Below are 17,310 nucleotides of genomic sequence, written 5' to 3' on the forward strand. Positions count from 1 at the left end.
TGTACATTCTCAGCTCCGGCTGCTTTATTTTCTTCACTTCGTGCGGGACGTGGTTTATTCTGTCGAATATTATACAATAATGAATGCTGGGTCTCAAGGTGGGTGATGGTGTCGCGAATAGTACGCTCAGTAGGCCGATTATGTTGACCATAAGTTGAGCGAAGCACATTCTTTACAAAACGTGAATTTTCGTAATAAAGTTAAGCAATTTGTAAACGTTGTTTAGAAGTAAGTCTTTCCATGATCAAATGCCAACTAATACTGAACAAAAATAACATGACAGCGTGATCTGTCGAAGAAAAGCTACTGAAAAAAGTACCTCTAAAGGATCTCCTGTTATATGGAGTTATATATGTATGTGAATACCATATACAAATTATCAGAATGATGAGACAAAATGAAGTCCGAATTCAGTCGAAAAATTCTTATAAAAAGTCTATATTTTTATATATATGTATTAGTGATCTTACACACACACAGGTTGAGGTAGCTTAGAATTTTTTGAATGTAAATTGTAATTGTAAATATAAACTTGTTGAATGAATATACATTTTACATACTTAAAACCAATCGACAACCCGGAGAATGGTTCTTGCCATAGTTATTGATAAATCATAAGTTATTGGACCGATGGAACGTCAAGATCACGATTCGACTATTTTAAAAATTGGTGATTTATTTTACATTATATACAGACATTTGTTTACATTCATAACTAATAAAATTACTGGAAAATAAATTACAATTTATACATGTTTAAAACTGTTTAGCTATTCTTTCGAATTTTATAATTCTTCTTGTTTTTTTTTCTAATAATACACATGCATTTATCATTAAATAGACTTAACTCATTTACAAAACTGTTTTTTTGTTTTTGTGACAGGTAATTAAAAACCAAAATCTCAATTACCTAGGTATATACATACTGTATTTTTACAATATCACAAATTGTCGGAAGAACTATAAATTCTATCAAAATTGTTTAAAAACATTGTTAGTTAACAACAAAAAGGTAAACAAAAAGAAAGTAATGGTAGTACAATGCAAAGGGCACATAAAAACAACGTAATTGCCTGTGGCAGGCGTTAATCAAAAGGGATATTTGAGCGTTACCAATTTAAAAAATTGGCTTACTTGTATACAATTTACTATGCAAATTTTAATTTTAAATTGTTAAAACACTTGCACAGTTTTTGTGGAAAAACTGCAGCTCAAATACTAGACAACAATGGCAAACGTTTAGTTTTCATGCGCAATCTATTCATCTCTCTCGCACTTATGTAAGTTCAATATTTAAAAAAATATTATGATTTTTTCTCAAGTAGTAGTAATATTGTAAAATTTAGAAGAAAGGCAAGAAATCCCGAAAATGAATATACAAATAAAATAAAATAGAATAAATTACTTGTAAAATAGTTAACAAAATAGTAAAAAATTAAAAAAAAAAATATTTTTAGATTAAAAAGTTATTGTCATTCTACTACTCTAAGGAATATTTATATGTGGACAATTCTAATTTCTTAAACAACCTGAAACAATATAGACATTTTGCAGTATAGACATTTCCGAACAGCAGGAGGTATATACGCCACGCTTAAATCTACATTTAAGTTCGACAACGCTAGATATTTGTAATTTCGTGTAATAAAAAGGGTTGCCAAGACATCATAAATCCCTAAAAGACATGCTTAATGTTTATGGCAACATTTCAGTTTTCATTTACTTTAAATAAAGTGCTACTACTGCTTTTCCACAACCCCATTAACACCGTTCTCCACCTTCCAGTCCGGTTCAAATGCCTGATTCGTGTGTTGCATTCTTATCGCTGCTTCGGCATGGTTACGATTCCGCGTCACCTGTGTAGAATTACGCAGACCATAGCTGAAGTAAATCACATAGCCAATGGCAACCCATACAAGGAAACGTATCCAAGTATTCAAGTCCAATTGGAACATCAAATAAACATTCACGAAAACACTTAAACAGGGTATGAACGGCACTAGTGGCACTTTGAAAGTTAACTCGATTGTCGAGACCGGTTGCATGCCGATTATAACCACAATAAATATTAACAGAACGCCAATAACGCCTAGCGCCACTGCACCGGCTGTCGAAGTCAAGCCACAAATCGCCTCAACTATATCCCAGACGATGCACACCAGCGCAAATACTACGACGGCTATTTTTGTAATACGTGATGTAAATAAATTTGGTTCACGATACGAATTGCCATTGAAGAATTGACGTATAACTTTGGGACAACTAACGGAGATTGTCTTCGTATCCATATCTTCATCCTGATAGCGCAGTACGAGCACACATATCGCTACAATTGTGTAGGCCAATAGTGTACCGATGGACATCATGTCGATCAGCTGATCCAAATCGAAAATAAGCGCCATAACACCTAGAAAAAGCGTCATAAAAGAACTGTTATTAGAAATTTCAATACATTTCTAATACATATATCAAAGTCAAAATAAATGTTTGAGCTTCGTCTACAAACTTAAGCCCTCTTTGAAGTTATTATAATCAATATTTTGAAGTTTGATCCTTAAAAGGCAAGCTTGGTCCAAGTTTTCTAATATGGACTCAAATGTAAATTTGATTAGAATAGTTTATGTGGAATAACCCTATTCAATAAACACATTAATAAAACTTTCACCTTGAGACATAAAATCAAGTTCCAATTCAATTTTAAATTTGCCTTTTAGTCTCAAATAAAGGAAATCATAACGATACTGGAACTAGGTCGTAACTTTTAGATAAATTAATATTATTCTTACTCTAATTTTATTCCAGTGTTTCTAAACTTTTTGTTGATGCTTACCCGCGAAAATTCCCGAGATAATTGTTGCCAACAAGGGCGTTTGGGTGTAGTTATGTACTTTTGAAAACGATTTGAAGAGAATTCCGTCGTTGCCCATAGCATAAAGTACACGCGGCAAGGGAAACATAGCACCCAACAAACTTGTGGTCAAGGCAAAGACTGCGCCAATTGTAACGATCCACTTAATAGCGGACCAACCAATGTCGTCAAAAGCCTTCGGGAATGGTGCATCTTTATCCTAAAAGAAAATGAAAAATGATAGTGACTTGTGAAGAGATTAACATCAGAAGAATATAATTGACAAAAACTATAATTTGTAAAAAGATTATTTTGTAAGCTTTGAAAATAAGTTTCAACGCCCTTCAGGCTTTCAGAGAACTGTCCAAAAATACTTTGAGACACGGTTATTAAAACATATTCGAATGACAAGGTTATATACATACATTTGTGCTCTCTTGTTATCGGTGTTCTCAAAGAGCACACTGAAAGTTTCTATTTCAAACTCACCAGTTCGAAGTAAGGCACCATCATAGTAAGTACCGTCGAAATGCCGAAGTAAGACAAGAATATGATGATCAACGAAATGACGATGGCAAGTGGAATATTGCGCTTTGGATTTATTGCCTCTTCTCCAGTTGTGGCTATGCAATCAAAGCCTACAAAACCATAAAAACATTTCGCGGCACCAGTCATAACACCGGCGATACCGAATGGCATAAAACCGCCACTGCCGAATTTATTATCATCAGTCTCGGGTACATCATCTTTTGATATACTCCAGTTAGCGGGATTAGCTGTAAATAAGACGAAAAAAGTTGTAAAAGATGGTTTTCAACTATTTACAGTGTACATACCATTTATAGCACCAGCAACTAACACTATAGCAATGGTGATCAGATTTACAGCCGTGAAAATATTATTCAAGAAACTGGACTCTTTCACACCAAAGGCAAGTAATGCCGCCAGCAGCAAAATTACACCCATAGCCAAGAAGTCTGGATACTTTGCTAAGAAGTCCACATGCATAGGTATAGCCTCCGTCAACGCCTTCGACATACTATTATCGATAAGCGCGTCAAAGTAGCCGCTTAGACCGCGAGCTACACTGGCGGTACCTGTTCGAGAAGGAAATTATGCTAAAAATGCACAAATATAAGCATGTACTCATACCGATCACATATTCCAATATCAGATTCCAACCAATAGTGAACGCTACGAACTCGCCAATTGTTACATAGCTGTAAACGTATGCAGAGCCCGCTTTTGGCACACGTGCTGCAAATTCAGCATAACAAATGCCGGCAAAAGCGGAAGCAAGCGCAGCGATGAGAAATGATATGGTCACAGCTGGACCGGCAATGTTGTAGGCGACTGAACCGGCGAGAACGTATACGCCCAGACCGAGCGTACTGCCTACACCGAGTGCAGTCAGATCAAGGAGATTGAGTACACGTGCCAATTGTGATTCGTTTTCTACGACATCATCCGTTTTTCGTCGGGTTAAGGCGGCCCAGAATTTCGACATTTTTGCAATCAAATGCGGTTTTCCTCTTTGATCTCAATGTTTTTGGTATTTTCTATTCGGTAGTGTTGCTGCTAAAAATGAAAAAAGCTTTCCATTAGATACACATACTATATATATCGCGTGTGGTTTACAGAATACTTTATAATGAAAACTTATATGTATGTCTAATCATTTAGCCTGGGAATTGGGTACTAGCTGATTAGCGTAACTAATTTAGGCCACTTCTGTCAATGGCAACGTGTTATCAACAAATCCAAGCCTTATCGGAAAGATAATTAAGTGTAATTATTTTAAGAACATCAGCGAACACAATCTCTATGCTATTGACGTATACCCAGTTGTGTTAAAATGTTATATTTAATTGTAGTATCTTTCGAATGAAGCCCATAAAGGATTAGTTTTATTCATTATATGAAACTGACTTTCCTGTTCGGTACAAATTAGTCTACTACAAAAGAATGATAGCCAGAGATTATCAAACATGGTAACAATTATTTTCAATTATATACAGTTATATAGCTATTACAGTTATCCGCTTTTATTTTTTATTTTTAAATGTCAATATTTTTTAACTAACATATATAACCTGCATGGTTTATAAGATATTTTCTAACTTCCGGTGCAGCAAATTCATTTCAAACATCAAATTAGACGCCATATAACGAATTTTTCCATTTTATGGTTTCAATTGACCAATATCGCGTTCGCCTAAAGAATATTTACTTAACAAAGAGCTTCAGGGCAGTTCAACAAGGAACTCTTTTCCGAAATCCACTTCGACATTTGTTTTCAGAAAAACTGATGAACCGCAAGAAAGAATCACTTTTTTGATTCCAAAAATATTTCTTGAGTTCTGAATTGATGAGGTAGACCATTTCATTGAAGTATGTTGGTGAATAACATTATTCAGTAGTGAAGTAGAAAGATCTGATTGGCAGGGTAACTAGATGTGCATACTAGAACACTTAGCTTCTGCGCAATGCATTTGAGATGAACAGCGAAGGAAAACAAAACGCAAGGTGAGAATGTACCATGCAAAAAAGGAACATCTGTTCAGATTGGTATTAACCGCTACGTGAATGTACAAAGGAAATCGAGTCCACTTAAATCAGCGGTCAATACCAAAAAATTTCAAACAGCACCCAAAAAGCCAAAAATCCTAAATGGCAACAGATTTGCCTTGCTGAGCAACGAGCCTAACGATGATACAAAGGGTATCACCACATTCTATTTGCGTGAGCGTAGCTCAATTTTCATATTGTGCCCATGAAAAAAGATAACATAGATGAAACAAAAATTCAAACATACACTGAAAAAAGTTTCATGGATATTGTAAAGTACTTGTAAAAAAATAACAAGAATTACTACTCTTACCAACTTAAGAGCTCAAAAGGCCTAGTTGTTGTCATAAAAAGTATAGAGTCTTCGGTAGACGCTAAAGATGTTAAATAAGCACTGGAAGAAGGTGGTTTTAGCATTAAATCTATAATAAATATTTTTAACAGGAACAAAGTGCCAGAACCAATGTACAAAATAGAAGTGATGCCAAATTCTAACCAACCAAAGAAAAATTAAGTACACCCGATTTACATTTTAAAATATCTGCTCCATCGCAGAATCACTGTTGAGGAACCACATAAGAGAAATGGTCCAGTACAAACTGCAAAGAGTATGGACACACGAAAGCATATTGCACACTACGAAGTGTCTCTGTGGTGTGTGGTGATCTACATCCTACTTCAAAAAGTACTCTTTAAAAAAAGGATTTAAATAAAAAATGCAGAAATCACTCTGCTAACTACAGGGGTTGCCCTGTACATAAAGATTTGAAATCGAAGTTGCCACAGCGCATTCAAGCACGTCGTAACCAAATGTTGAATATCATATGTATTGAACATTTGTTTCTGGAATGCTAACGGTGTTAACCAACATAAATTGGATATTATTAGATTTCTTGATGAAAATGATATAGATGTTATGCTTTTGTCAGAAACTCATCTTACGAACAAAACCAATTTCTTTATACCGGGATTTAGACTCTATGTTACAAACCACCCAGATGGAAAGGCACATGGAGGAACAGCAGTGTTGGTTAGAAAACGGTTAAATCACCACGCATTAAAATCTTATGGCACAGCTCAATTACAAGCTACAACAATAACTATAAAAAATCGCTGCGGCCTAGTGATCGCAACAAAATACCAGATAGATAGATAAATCGCACATAACAGTTGATACATGTACTGATTTATCTCCTCATCACTCTCCTGTACTAATAAAGATATGTGAACAACCTATATTCGTTGATCCAAAAGTGGGTCTAACATCTTATAAAAAGAATTGGGTAAAATATAAAAAATACGTGATTTAATTAATATTGAGCACAAAATAAATACAGGAAGAGATATTGAAGAAAGCTTAACCCTTCAGGACCGCACTTTTTCTTGATTTTCTGACTTAAAATGGCTCAACTAACTGGCATGAAAAGTTTTAGCTCTCTAGCGTGATCCGATCAAAAGACATTGAAAGTTGCTTATAAGCAACTTTGGGCGTTTAGGGCAGTAATTGAGTGATATATGTAAATACATGCAAAGGAAAAAATATATATACAAGAGATTTCTCTTTATTTATCATATACATGTATGTTTGTTTTTTATTTGAAGCGTGATAAGATAAAAAACAGTTCTTGTGCGAATTGCGAACACCATATTTTAAGCATTTTGAGAGAGGTGTTCCGGTTTTACAAAGACGGGATCGTCTTTTCTCTCCCCAAACTATCCAATGACCATTTTCATCATATCGCTATGAGTTGGGGGGTTCTTAAACAACATGACGGCGTTTCGATCTAGACGCTTCTGAGAAAGAAAGTGAATCCAGAGTTGAGTCGGTTTCTAACTAAGGCGTCCCCTCTTCTTTTGAGTAGAACTGGAAAACACCGGCGTAGCGCTTAAGAGCTCAGTTGCGATATCCATCTGGAATTTTATAAGTGGCATATTCTTGATGGTTGGATTAACGATTTTGAGATGTTTCGATACAAAAGCCAGGAATTGATAACTACTGTGCTTAGGCTCCAGTGAAATATTTTCATGTACCACTTATTAGAGCGATGTTTCACTTTATAAGCTGTTTATTATATGTTGAAACAATAGCAGGTCCCGGAACTTCAACACGTTTTGCGATTGGTTTATCTCCCACAAATGTGGACAATAACCAGCCAGCGCACTGCAGCAATGCCAAGATTAGCTTCACATTTTATTTCATAGGATCCCCTGCCAAACTTTTTCAAGGGTTACTTAAGTGAACCAATTATCAAAATACAGTTTGTAATTTTTAAATTTTGGTACAACGTATAGCGCAAAGTCATAAATAATTCCTGACGAGCCTGCCCGCGTGAACATTATCAGTCCCAATTGTTGGAACTTAGTTGGGTTGTACTGCTTGAAGGATGATCTTCCTAAAATATGCAATTAACCTGATAACCGAAAGCTTTTATTTATTGCATTTGCATACCTCTGAACTTACCTTTATATGCTATGACCTGCTCATCAATGCTTTGGTGTTCCTCTTAAGACAGATTGGTGAATTTTTCTTTGAGCAACGATAATAGTGGACGACTTTTGTATAATTTGCCATAATTATTATCGGTTTGAGATGGTTGTTTCGACTTATCAGAAAAATGAATAAATTTCTTATTTTCTCAAATTTATTTCTCGGAATCGAATCTGTTATTCCTGTTAATTTGAATTATTGTGTAAAACAAAACTCCAAGGACCCTTGGAGGGAATACATATTGGTCTGTTCCACAATCAATTTGATTAAAGCAACATCAAAACAAGTGTAGAAATATTGAATCGGCTTATTTACTATGTTAATGTTTTCTTCTGACTCTTTCCAAGTAACATCTTGAAAGTCGATTGATCTTTTTCTCCATTTCAATTGGGAAACATCAACTTTTTCAATAATAAAGTCATCCATATTTTCTGATTTTTTAGAAATTTCTTGGTTGGCAGTATTTTTTAATATATCGATTTCTAATTCTTCACCATTTTCTAAAAGCTCTTTCAAATCCTTCTCCAAAAACTCTTCATCGTCTTCATCACACTCTTCGACAGAAGATTTTTCCCAGTCTATCTTGCAAATCTGCTGTATGTCTTCATTACACTCTTCGTCAGAAGATTTGTCCCAGTCTATCTTCAAAATCTGCTGTATGTCTTCATTACACAGCCCTTTTCGTGCTTTACTCATTTTAATATTTGTATGACCTAAACGCCCAAAGTTGCTTATAAACAAAAAAATCTAGCGGTACAATAGAAAAATATTTTCTAATTTTTTCAGTTGTATTTTTTTCTTTCACTAATTTTTTCGTAAAACTGTGTAAATATTTTTTTAAATTTATTTTTTAAGTATGTATTTTAATTATTTTTTTATAATATGCTTCAAAACTTTCGCAAGGCCGCCACGCTCAACTTCGCTTCCATTCAGCTTCAATTAAACTCAGCTGTACGTAAATTAAAAAAACGCTTGAAAGTGAGGAAGAATTCAACACTGAAATGTATATAAAGAAGCTGTGTCCAAATTCAAGCAAGCAAAATTCCCTTTAGAAAGCCCAAAAGTCCATGAAGACACCAACTGACTCCAACATGCCTATACGAGACATGGGTGGAAATTGGTCTCAAAGTGAAGAGGAAAAGGCTCATTGTTTTGCAAATCACCTAGAAAAGGCATTTCAACTTAATTGCCCAAAGAACAACTTTGAGCTGTCCAGCTTACTGGGAAAGATAACACAGTCGTCTTCATACAGACCAATCAGTCTTCTACCCTGTCTTTCTAAAATATTTTAAAAAGTTTTACTATCAAAGATGACTCCTTTCCTCCAAGAAAATAATATAATACCAACGCACCAATTCGGGTTTCGTGAAAAACATAGCACGATAGAGCAAGTAAATAGAATTACTTATGAAATAAGAAAACAATTTGAGCACAGAGAGTACTGTTCAGCTATATTCTACACGTGGCTCATGCGTTTGATAAGGTGTGGCATGAAAGCCTTTTATATAAGATTAAAAACATTCTAACTTTAGAATTATATAAAACATTGAAGTCTTATTTAAAAAATGGACAATTTATGGTAAAAGTGGGAGATTTCATATCTGATGAACGACAGATAAGGGCTGGTGTACCACAGGGCAGTGTTTTAGGCCCAACTTTATACATCATATATACAGCAGATCTTCCAACAGCTTATAATATATTAACATCAACTTTTGCGGATGACATAGCTTTAGTGAGCCGTAACAAATGCCACATAATAACATCCAGAATATTAGCCGAGCACTTAAGGTCTGTCCAAGAATGGTTAGCCAACTGGCGTATAAATGTGAATGAACAAAACTGTAAGCATGTTACGTTTTCGCCAAGACCAAAAATGTGTCCAGCAGTAAAAATTAACAATGAAATAACTTATCTTGGTATTCATCTAGATAGAAGACTTACGTGGAGAAAACATATATCTAGTAAAACAACTCGCATGAAGATAAGAACTGCAAATTTAAATTGGCTTTTAAATAAAAACTTCAAACTCAGCCTAGACAACAAAGTGCTTTTCTATAATGCGGTCATAAGCCGATTTGGATGCATGGTATTCAACTGTGGGGTAAGACCTGTGCAACTAATATTGATATAATACAAGATTTCCAATCAAAAATGCTTAGAACAATCACGTGTTCACCATGGTACATGCGAAATGAAATATCAATAAAGTCCTTGGTATTTCTATGGTAAAGAAAGAAATAGAAGACAGCAGAATTAAATATATATCTAAATTCCGAGATCACCCAAACCCATGGCTAATGCTTTGGTACATTCCTGCGATCAAACACGCCTTAAAAGAAGAGATATGCCTAAGGATCAACGTATCACCAAAACAGTTCAATCCCTTGGTTAAGCTTGTCTAATTTTTAAATAGATTTAAGATTTTATAACTTATTGTTAGGCTTTTAAAACAAAAAGCAGATTCAGTAAATAAAAAGATATTGCAAAAAAAAAATCCATTTTTGAGCAAGGGTGGCCTCTTGAGCCTAACTAAAGCTCCGGCATTGGTAGTACCATTATTGGACTTCCTCAGGATAAGGGTGTACATAATGTGGAATCTTTTTGGCCGACATTTTTATGGAATATGTTATAGTTGGATCCTGGACTTACATTTCACTTATCAACAAGTTTAATAGCTGCAATGATGTTTATTTCTAACGATTGACCCTGCATACCATATGCTTTGTTGATCCCTGAGATTTACTCAGGTTCCTTTTATTTAATTATCCATTAAAAATCGTTTCTAACTACTCTTGGAACCGAGTATTAAACCAACCTTGTTTCAGTCTACCTTTTTATACATTATGTAGCAAATAGAGTTCTATTGAATCGGGTCAGAAATGTAAAATTTCATCAGACTTAAATGGAATTATTTCTTCAGTGGCCTAAAGTTATATAACTATCATACTTTCATTCATTGGACCATTTATAACTGCCTGAGTTTATAACTGCTAAGCAACAAGTTATTCTATGAATTTATAGATAAATTATAAATTGTTTAATTGTTTTACGGAGTCGACAAGGTAATCAATTGTTCGAGACTTTTTCCTAGACACACTCGGGTGCTTTCAAAGATAGAAGCACTTCTTGCGTCTTATATTATCGGAATGTGAACAACAAAGTAAATTCTATTAAGAAGCCTACTTAGGCATTACAAATCAACACATATGTACAGGTGTTGTGCTCATGTCTGTTTAAATAATATTTTATAATTTATTTACATATGTATGTATGTGTATGGTGTGTTTAAACAACTTTTACCGTTTCTGAAGATAAACTCGTTGCAAAAGGTCACAAACACACGTACTGACAGTTATCCATATTTACATAGATAAATATGTGCTCTTGGCATACATACTATTCGTATGTACATATATAGATTTATAGCATTATATATAACAAGGGCATAATAAATGTGCAAATACAAGTAAGATAATAACAAATAAAATGATTTTAATTGCATTCAGCTTCGTTTGTATATTGGCCAAGTATTTTTACATTATCTCACATTAAATTATTTACCCAGTACGTTTTTGTACAATAATCATGCAAAGTACTCAAGTATTCAAGCGCACGGAGTTTCCGAAGTGAAACCGGTTTTCTTTAAAAAGATATTTATTTATATGCATTTTTGACCTTTGAATTGGAAGACACACAATAAATAACCCGTGCCTATAGCTTTTATGGAGGGAAAGCCCCGGAAATTATATATTACTATATTTGCGTACGTTCGCTTTGTTACTAATTTATAATTTAGTTACACGAATAAGTGTGTATAGAAATTGCAGGACATAAAAAATTAAATAAAGTAAATAATATGTGAGTAAAACTATATAAAATATTTGAAAAAAAGTACCAAAGAACAAGATTTTTTTTTCAAACCAGCATTTAAGATCAGCTTAGAGAAGGCACTTTGCTTTAATCTTGGACTAAAAGTCGAAATATTGTGTTGTTTGTGAGTTTTATATCACTTTAACACTGGTATTATTCTCTTTCAGAGAATAAAGCAAAAGATATATAACACTTGACAAGTGAATCATATCATAATTCCCCTCCATAAATCATGGTACAAAAACGTAAACGATTACTTAATTAAATGTCGTGACTCTTATGGTATTTGAGAAAATAATCTGGAAAGAAAAACATATACATATGTAGTGGGCGAGAATTATGTCGATTTCATTATAATCCCATCTTACTTTTGAAGTTTATATATCATTACAACATTGTTTACACTGACTCTAATATGTCCCTGAAATATTGTGCTTTCATTTAAAATGAAATCCAGAAAATGTTGGCTTGCAAAACTAACCAATCGTATCTAGTTTAAGAACGTTAATCTTGAAATGTCGTAGAACCAAAAAGTAGACTAAAGGAATTAAATCACTTGACATAGTTGGCCAATTTGGAAAACAAGTTTGTAGTTCTCACCTTTAAAACTATATTTTAATAGAAAATATCCGTAATTCATACGAGATTGGACTTACTTGCTTCTTCTGAATGGTTTGGTCCGTAAAATTAAGTAAACATAACAGAAATGACAAATGAATTTGTCAACCTGGACAGTTAACTCTCTGGGAAGTTATATAACTCTTTAAAATGTCCTATATGTACATACGTATGTAACAAGAATCAAAATCAAATGTAAATGAGCCAGAAACAATAACCTTACGACATAATAAAAACGTGAGCTTATTAGTAATTAAGTGCATTTTTTGAGTTATAATGCTTGTATAAACTAAAAAAAATTTGTAGGTAAACAAACAAAATTAAAACAAAAGCATCAAAAAAGCAACAAGTGCAATTAATCAGCCGAAAATACGTCAATGAAATTAAATTAATTCAGAAAGCCAACTACTCATGTGCATACCATGTACGTATGTAATGCCTTTCCCGAGTTGAAAAAATCCAACTGTGTTTTTTTTGTTTTGTTTTGGTTACTACATTTGTTATACATAAAACACGTACACTAAATTAACCGAGAAAGAATATGAATAAACTGAACAAAACCATAACAAAGCTGAAGAACACTTGAGCCGCTCAAGGTTGTTGACTGAAGTTGGAATGTCATTTAAAATAAAGAAACCTTAATAGCAACCAAACATACAATTTTATACTCATTTAAATGGAGAATATGCATATAAACGTTAGCCACAAGTAAAATATAACTGTTAGTGAAAATACGCGTGTCATTGTTAAACATTAACTTTCGTCCAATATAACATTTGAAATTAATATTACTAATTTCATTATTGGAAAGAAATAAAAAACATATTTAACATATATGTATATCTTTGTACATATGTGTGTATGTTATTGCAGATACAAGTAAAATATAATTAATGCGCCACGGAAAATATTGTTAGGAAACACGTGAATGTGTAGACACAAAGCGCTCTTAGTAATTAACTTTTTGTTCAATAACACCGCCAGCTAAATATATTACGAGTATATTGGCTTACTGACTAATCGCACAGAGTATGCTCGACATTAGCCCTGTTCTCACCGTCTAAACCTCAATCGAAATTGAACAACTGCGCCAATATTACTTAAAAAACACACAATCAGGAAAGTCAACAAAAGCAGATCTGTGACTTACTGACTTTCGTAATAAGCTGTCAGTGTCAGAACTAAATATATAGTATGTTATTAAAGTGTTGTTTTGATACGTAATTCAAAGAATTCCGACTTGATTTCGACTTGAAAAAGCATTTCATAAAAATCAAAAGATTGTTCAACGTTGCCTTAGAACTCATAGGGCCCTCTCTAATACTTAGTATATATCGTCGACCGCAAATGCTCTCTATCTAAACTTATGTACACACAACTAAACCAGTGACGTTTTCAAAAAGTCCCGAAGACGACATTACCAACTTTCTAATAATTAGAACCAATTATCAGCAATATAGCAACGTTCCGTTTTAGATAGTGGAAAAGCAATAAATAACAGTTATAAATTCATTTAGTATGAAATATTTTGACAGCTGATATGAAAAGGAAATTGTTTATACATTTTATGACGCTTGACGATTATGACTGAGTTGGACGTAGAAAATACCAAAAATTTTTAACTTTTTTATTAGCCGCGTGGCACTCAAGAGGCTGTAAAGTTTTCATTGATAATCACATTTTTACTGCTTTTTATTGAGTTATCAACAGAACTTATAACCGTTGTCGTAAATGCGGCAACATTTCGACATAATTTTCATTGGTACTAGCTTCAGATTCATAGTATAATAATTCAATGTTAAATCCTTGCTAAAAAATATTTTTATATTGGCGATGTTAAGAGTCAGTATATTTGTATAATTAAAACTTTTAAAACTATTACTTTCACAAATGTAAAACGTCTAATTTCAGAGATTAAATGTCAACAGAAAATTATCAATCTCAATATGTATTTAAAATGGTTACTTCTGTAGATATACAAGTACTTTAAGAAATATGCTCGCATATAGCTAAAAATAAGCAAGCTGTCTTTGATTTACCATTTCTCTTCTCTAAGCTCTCTTAAAAGAAATTGTTTGCGAAAGCATTACATTATTACGTTGCTAAATGACATGATAACTTTGAAAAATTAATAACAACGTCTTCATTTTTTTACTTTTTCTTTATGCCCCTTTTGGTTCGTCTATTGTAGTTGGAGTAAAACACCAAATCAAATGCAAACCTCCAAAGCATAACAATTAGGTATAGCGCCCACTTAAAACATATGTGGACATTAAGGTGAACCGTGAAACAGGAAGTGTTCGATTTTTCAAAAAATTTTAGTATTATTTCACTAATAACCCTTAACACCAGCGATTATGTCTACTTCGCAAATTTACTGAGATGACACCGAAGATACTACCTATAACGGGTATGAACGACCAGGGTGATATTATTTTACACTCCGTGTGAGACATCTTGTACGTCTGCAATGAGGGGACTAACTGAGGCCTATAAATATCGAATTAAGTTAAGGGGTTACATAGGTATCCTCGGGTTAAAAAAAATCTCAAGACTGTATTTCCGAAGCTATTACTTGGACTTCGGAGACTTGAAATTTAGGACAATATTCTAGATGTGTTGTTGAATTTAATAAGATTAAAAAAAAATTATATTTTTTGAACCCCGTAAACCCTGGAAACTCCTTATAGTTTATAAGAAATCGAAGACACATTTTTAAACACATTTAAGAACCATCCTAATGTACATATGTAGATAGCAAAATCCATTTCATAATTTGAAAACTGATTATGCAAATTTACAAGTGCATGTTCAACAATATTAAAACGAAGTAGGAAATGTGTAAAAATGGCATATAAATTATATAGTAGTATATACATATATTACTACCTTGAAGTCCACCTTCAACAACATTAACATTCAAATAATAAATAAGCTTAGCTTGGTAAAAACAGCTGTTGAATATGGTCAGTTGCTTATGAAGGGGAACGTTTTCGCAAACTAGACCTTCTAAGCCTAAGTGTATAGGATAATCATGACCGAGGGTGTTAAAAAGTGCTAATCGCGTCGAATTGCTGTTCAGCATCATTTAAGTTAAAAACTAAAATTTAAGTTATATAATTTTTTTTGTAAATTTTTTATGAACAAAATTTGTGTATGTATTTCATTTCAAGATTTTAACTCAGCTTATATCTATGGGAGAAAGCTGCATTAAAAGAAATCATAAAATAATACTTCGATGCCTAGAAATCGTAAACCGAAGAGCCAGATCAAATGATTTTTATCTGAAATTAGTGACCTATGTGAAGTATATATGCTTTAAAAACTGTCCACGGCATATGATTTCTAGACATCGTTAATCGTTCAAAAATCGGTTACACAAGTGAAGAAAATTATTGCCTAAGAAAGTTATTTTTTTTTTTTTGTTTTATTAAAAAAAAATTATTAAAAATTAAACAACAAATTTTTTACAGTCTCAAATAAATATGAAAATTATGCGCGTTATACTAAACATATTCAGATTTGCTTTGAATAGCAATTTATTTTTTAACAAAACTAGCGTTATCACGACTACCTTCATTTTTCGGCATTTTTAAGAATCATTGTAAAATATAAAATCATCAAATTGACCAGAAAGTCAAATACAGGCTCACACTTGTCTCGACACGAAAACACCACAAAAGCGAAACATCAATATTTCAACTGGACTTTCAAATTATTCTGAGTAGGACTAAAGCAAATCTGAAGAATCCATAATTTATTGACAGAGGTGTTCGAATCGACACACACTTTCTCAGCACGTTCAAAACATGTTTCGAAATATAAAATTGTATTCTTATAACTTACATTGCTCAGAAGGTTGTTTTGTTCAATTGTTTTAAATGCTTTAATTTAAGCGTTTGGATTGAATTTTACGCCGTAATTATAAAAAATACTCCAACAAAATCGAAACAATAATATTAACGCGATATTTTATTTCAAAACGTCCGTGCCATGAAAACTTTCTTCGTCTCCACGATCAATAACGGCAATAAAGGCTCGTTAAAATTCAATAAATAATTGCATTTGTAATATTTACGCGAAATTTCGAATTTAAATTTTGAAACTGCTGTAGGTTCCATGCAATGTATACTGTTTCAATATTTTTTTCACACAATTAATGTGCCGAAGTGTCTTAAGAACAACGTGAAAATTATAATAATTACAACGATTTTATTGTCAATGCACTTGCATCCGCGTTTGAGCGATCGCACACGCGCAGTCCGTTTGGGTAAACTCTCTGGCTATTTGGCCGTAACGTATCCGCACCGTGGGCACAGGCAGGTAGACAGATCTTCGCTAACATTTACCACTAAATAAGAGTCGAACACGATCACTGCAATATGTAGCACTCTACACCTCCACGCGCGACACGCTCCAAACTCGTTCTGAATGCGCCGTGTCCGGAGTAAGCCAACAAAAGCTTTAGCCGCATAGCTGCGCTGCCAACAACAACACACACAAACACACGCGACAACTTAACTGGCGGCGTCGCAGCTGTAACGAGCGCTCTTTTTTTATTTCTCGACGAAGTTCAACAACTTGGTCAAGAAATCAAGTGTTGTTGCTTTTGTTGTACTTCTAAAGCTCATTAGTATTGCGGTAGTTATCGGTTGATATTGGTTAACGCTTCACATTTGGTCACCATAAATCCAGATTGCACCGAACGATCGGCGAGACGTACAATTAGTTGAGCTACTGTGGATTTGTTGCTGTTGTTGTACTTTTATTTTTGTTTCATTTACCATTTTTTAGTTTTTTTATGAATTGGCCATTCTGTGATTACGCGGCACGTTAAAGAACCATTAGCAACAACAATCAGCAAAATAACGCTTAAGTGAGTTGAGGCAGCATTAAATGAGCTGCGTTATTCATC

The 17,310-nt window shown here is 33.6% G+C and overlaps 1 protein-coding gene across 4 annotated transcripts; it reads right to left on the bottom strand.

Moving 5' to 3' along the window:
* Positions 1-464: 464 nt before the first annotated feature.
* On the bottom strand, positions 465-16,805 carry LOC120777699 (cationic amino acid transporter 3). Of its 4 annotated transcripts, none has more exons than XM_040109176.1 (6): positions 16,242-16,805; positions 4,001-4,423; positions 3,685-3,945; positions 3,338-3,624; positions 2,831-3,068; positions 1,740-2,407 (listed from the first exon to the last, which is right to left on the bottom strand). In XM_040109176.1, the coding sequence occupies exons 2-6, from the start codon at positions 4,353-4,355 to the stop codon at positions 1,740-1,742; spliced, it is 1,809 nt and encodes a 602-aa protein (XP_039965110.1). In that variant the 5' UTR covers positions 4,356-4,423; positions 16,242-16,805. The 4 variants fall into 4 exon arrangements, with proteins under 4 accessions (XP_039965112.1, XP_039965110.1, XP_039965108.1 ...); XM_040109174.1 differs by having other exon boundaries at positions 4,001-4,426; XM_040109177.1 differs by lacking the exon at positions 16,242-16,805 and adding an exon at positions 7,878-8,049 and having other exon boundaries at positions 4,001-4,426.
* Between the last annotated feature and the right edge of the window lie 505 nt (positions 16,806-17,310).

Source organism: Bactrocera tryoni, chromosome 5 (genome assembly GCF_016617805.1).
Source record: "Bactrocera tryoni isolate S06 chromosome 5, CSIRO_BtryS06_freeze2, whole genome shotgun sequence".
Classification (NCBI taxonomy): domain Eukaryota; kingdom Metazoa; phylum Arthropoda; class Insecta; order Diptera; family Tephritidae; genus Bactrocera; species Bactrocera tryoni.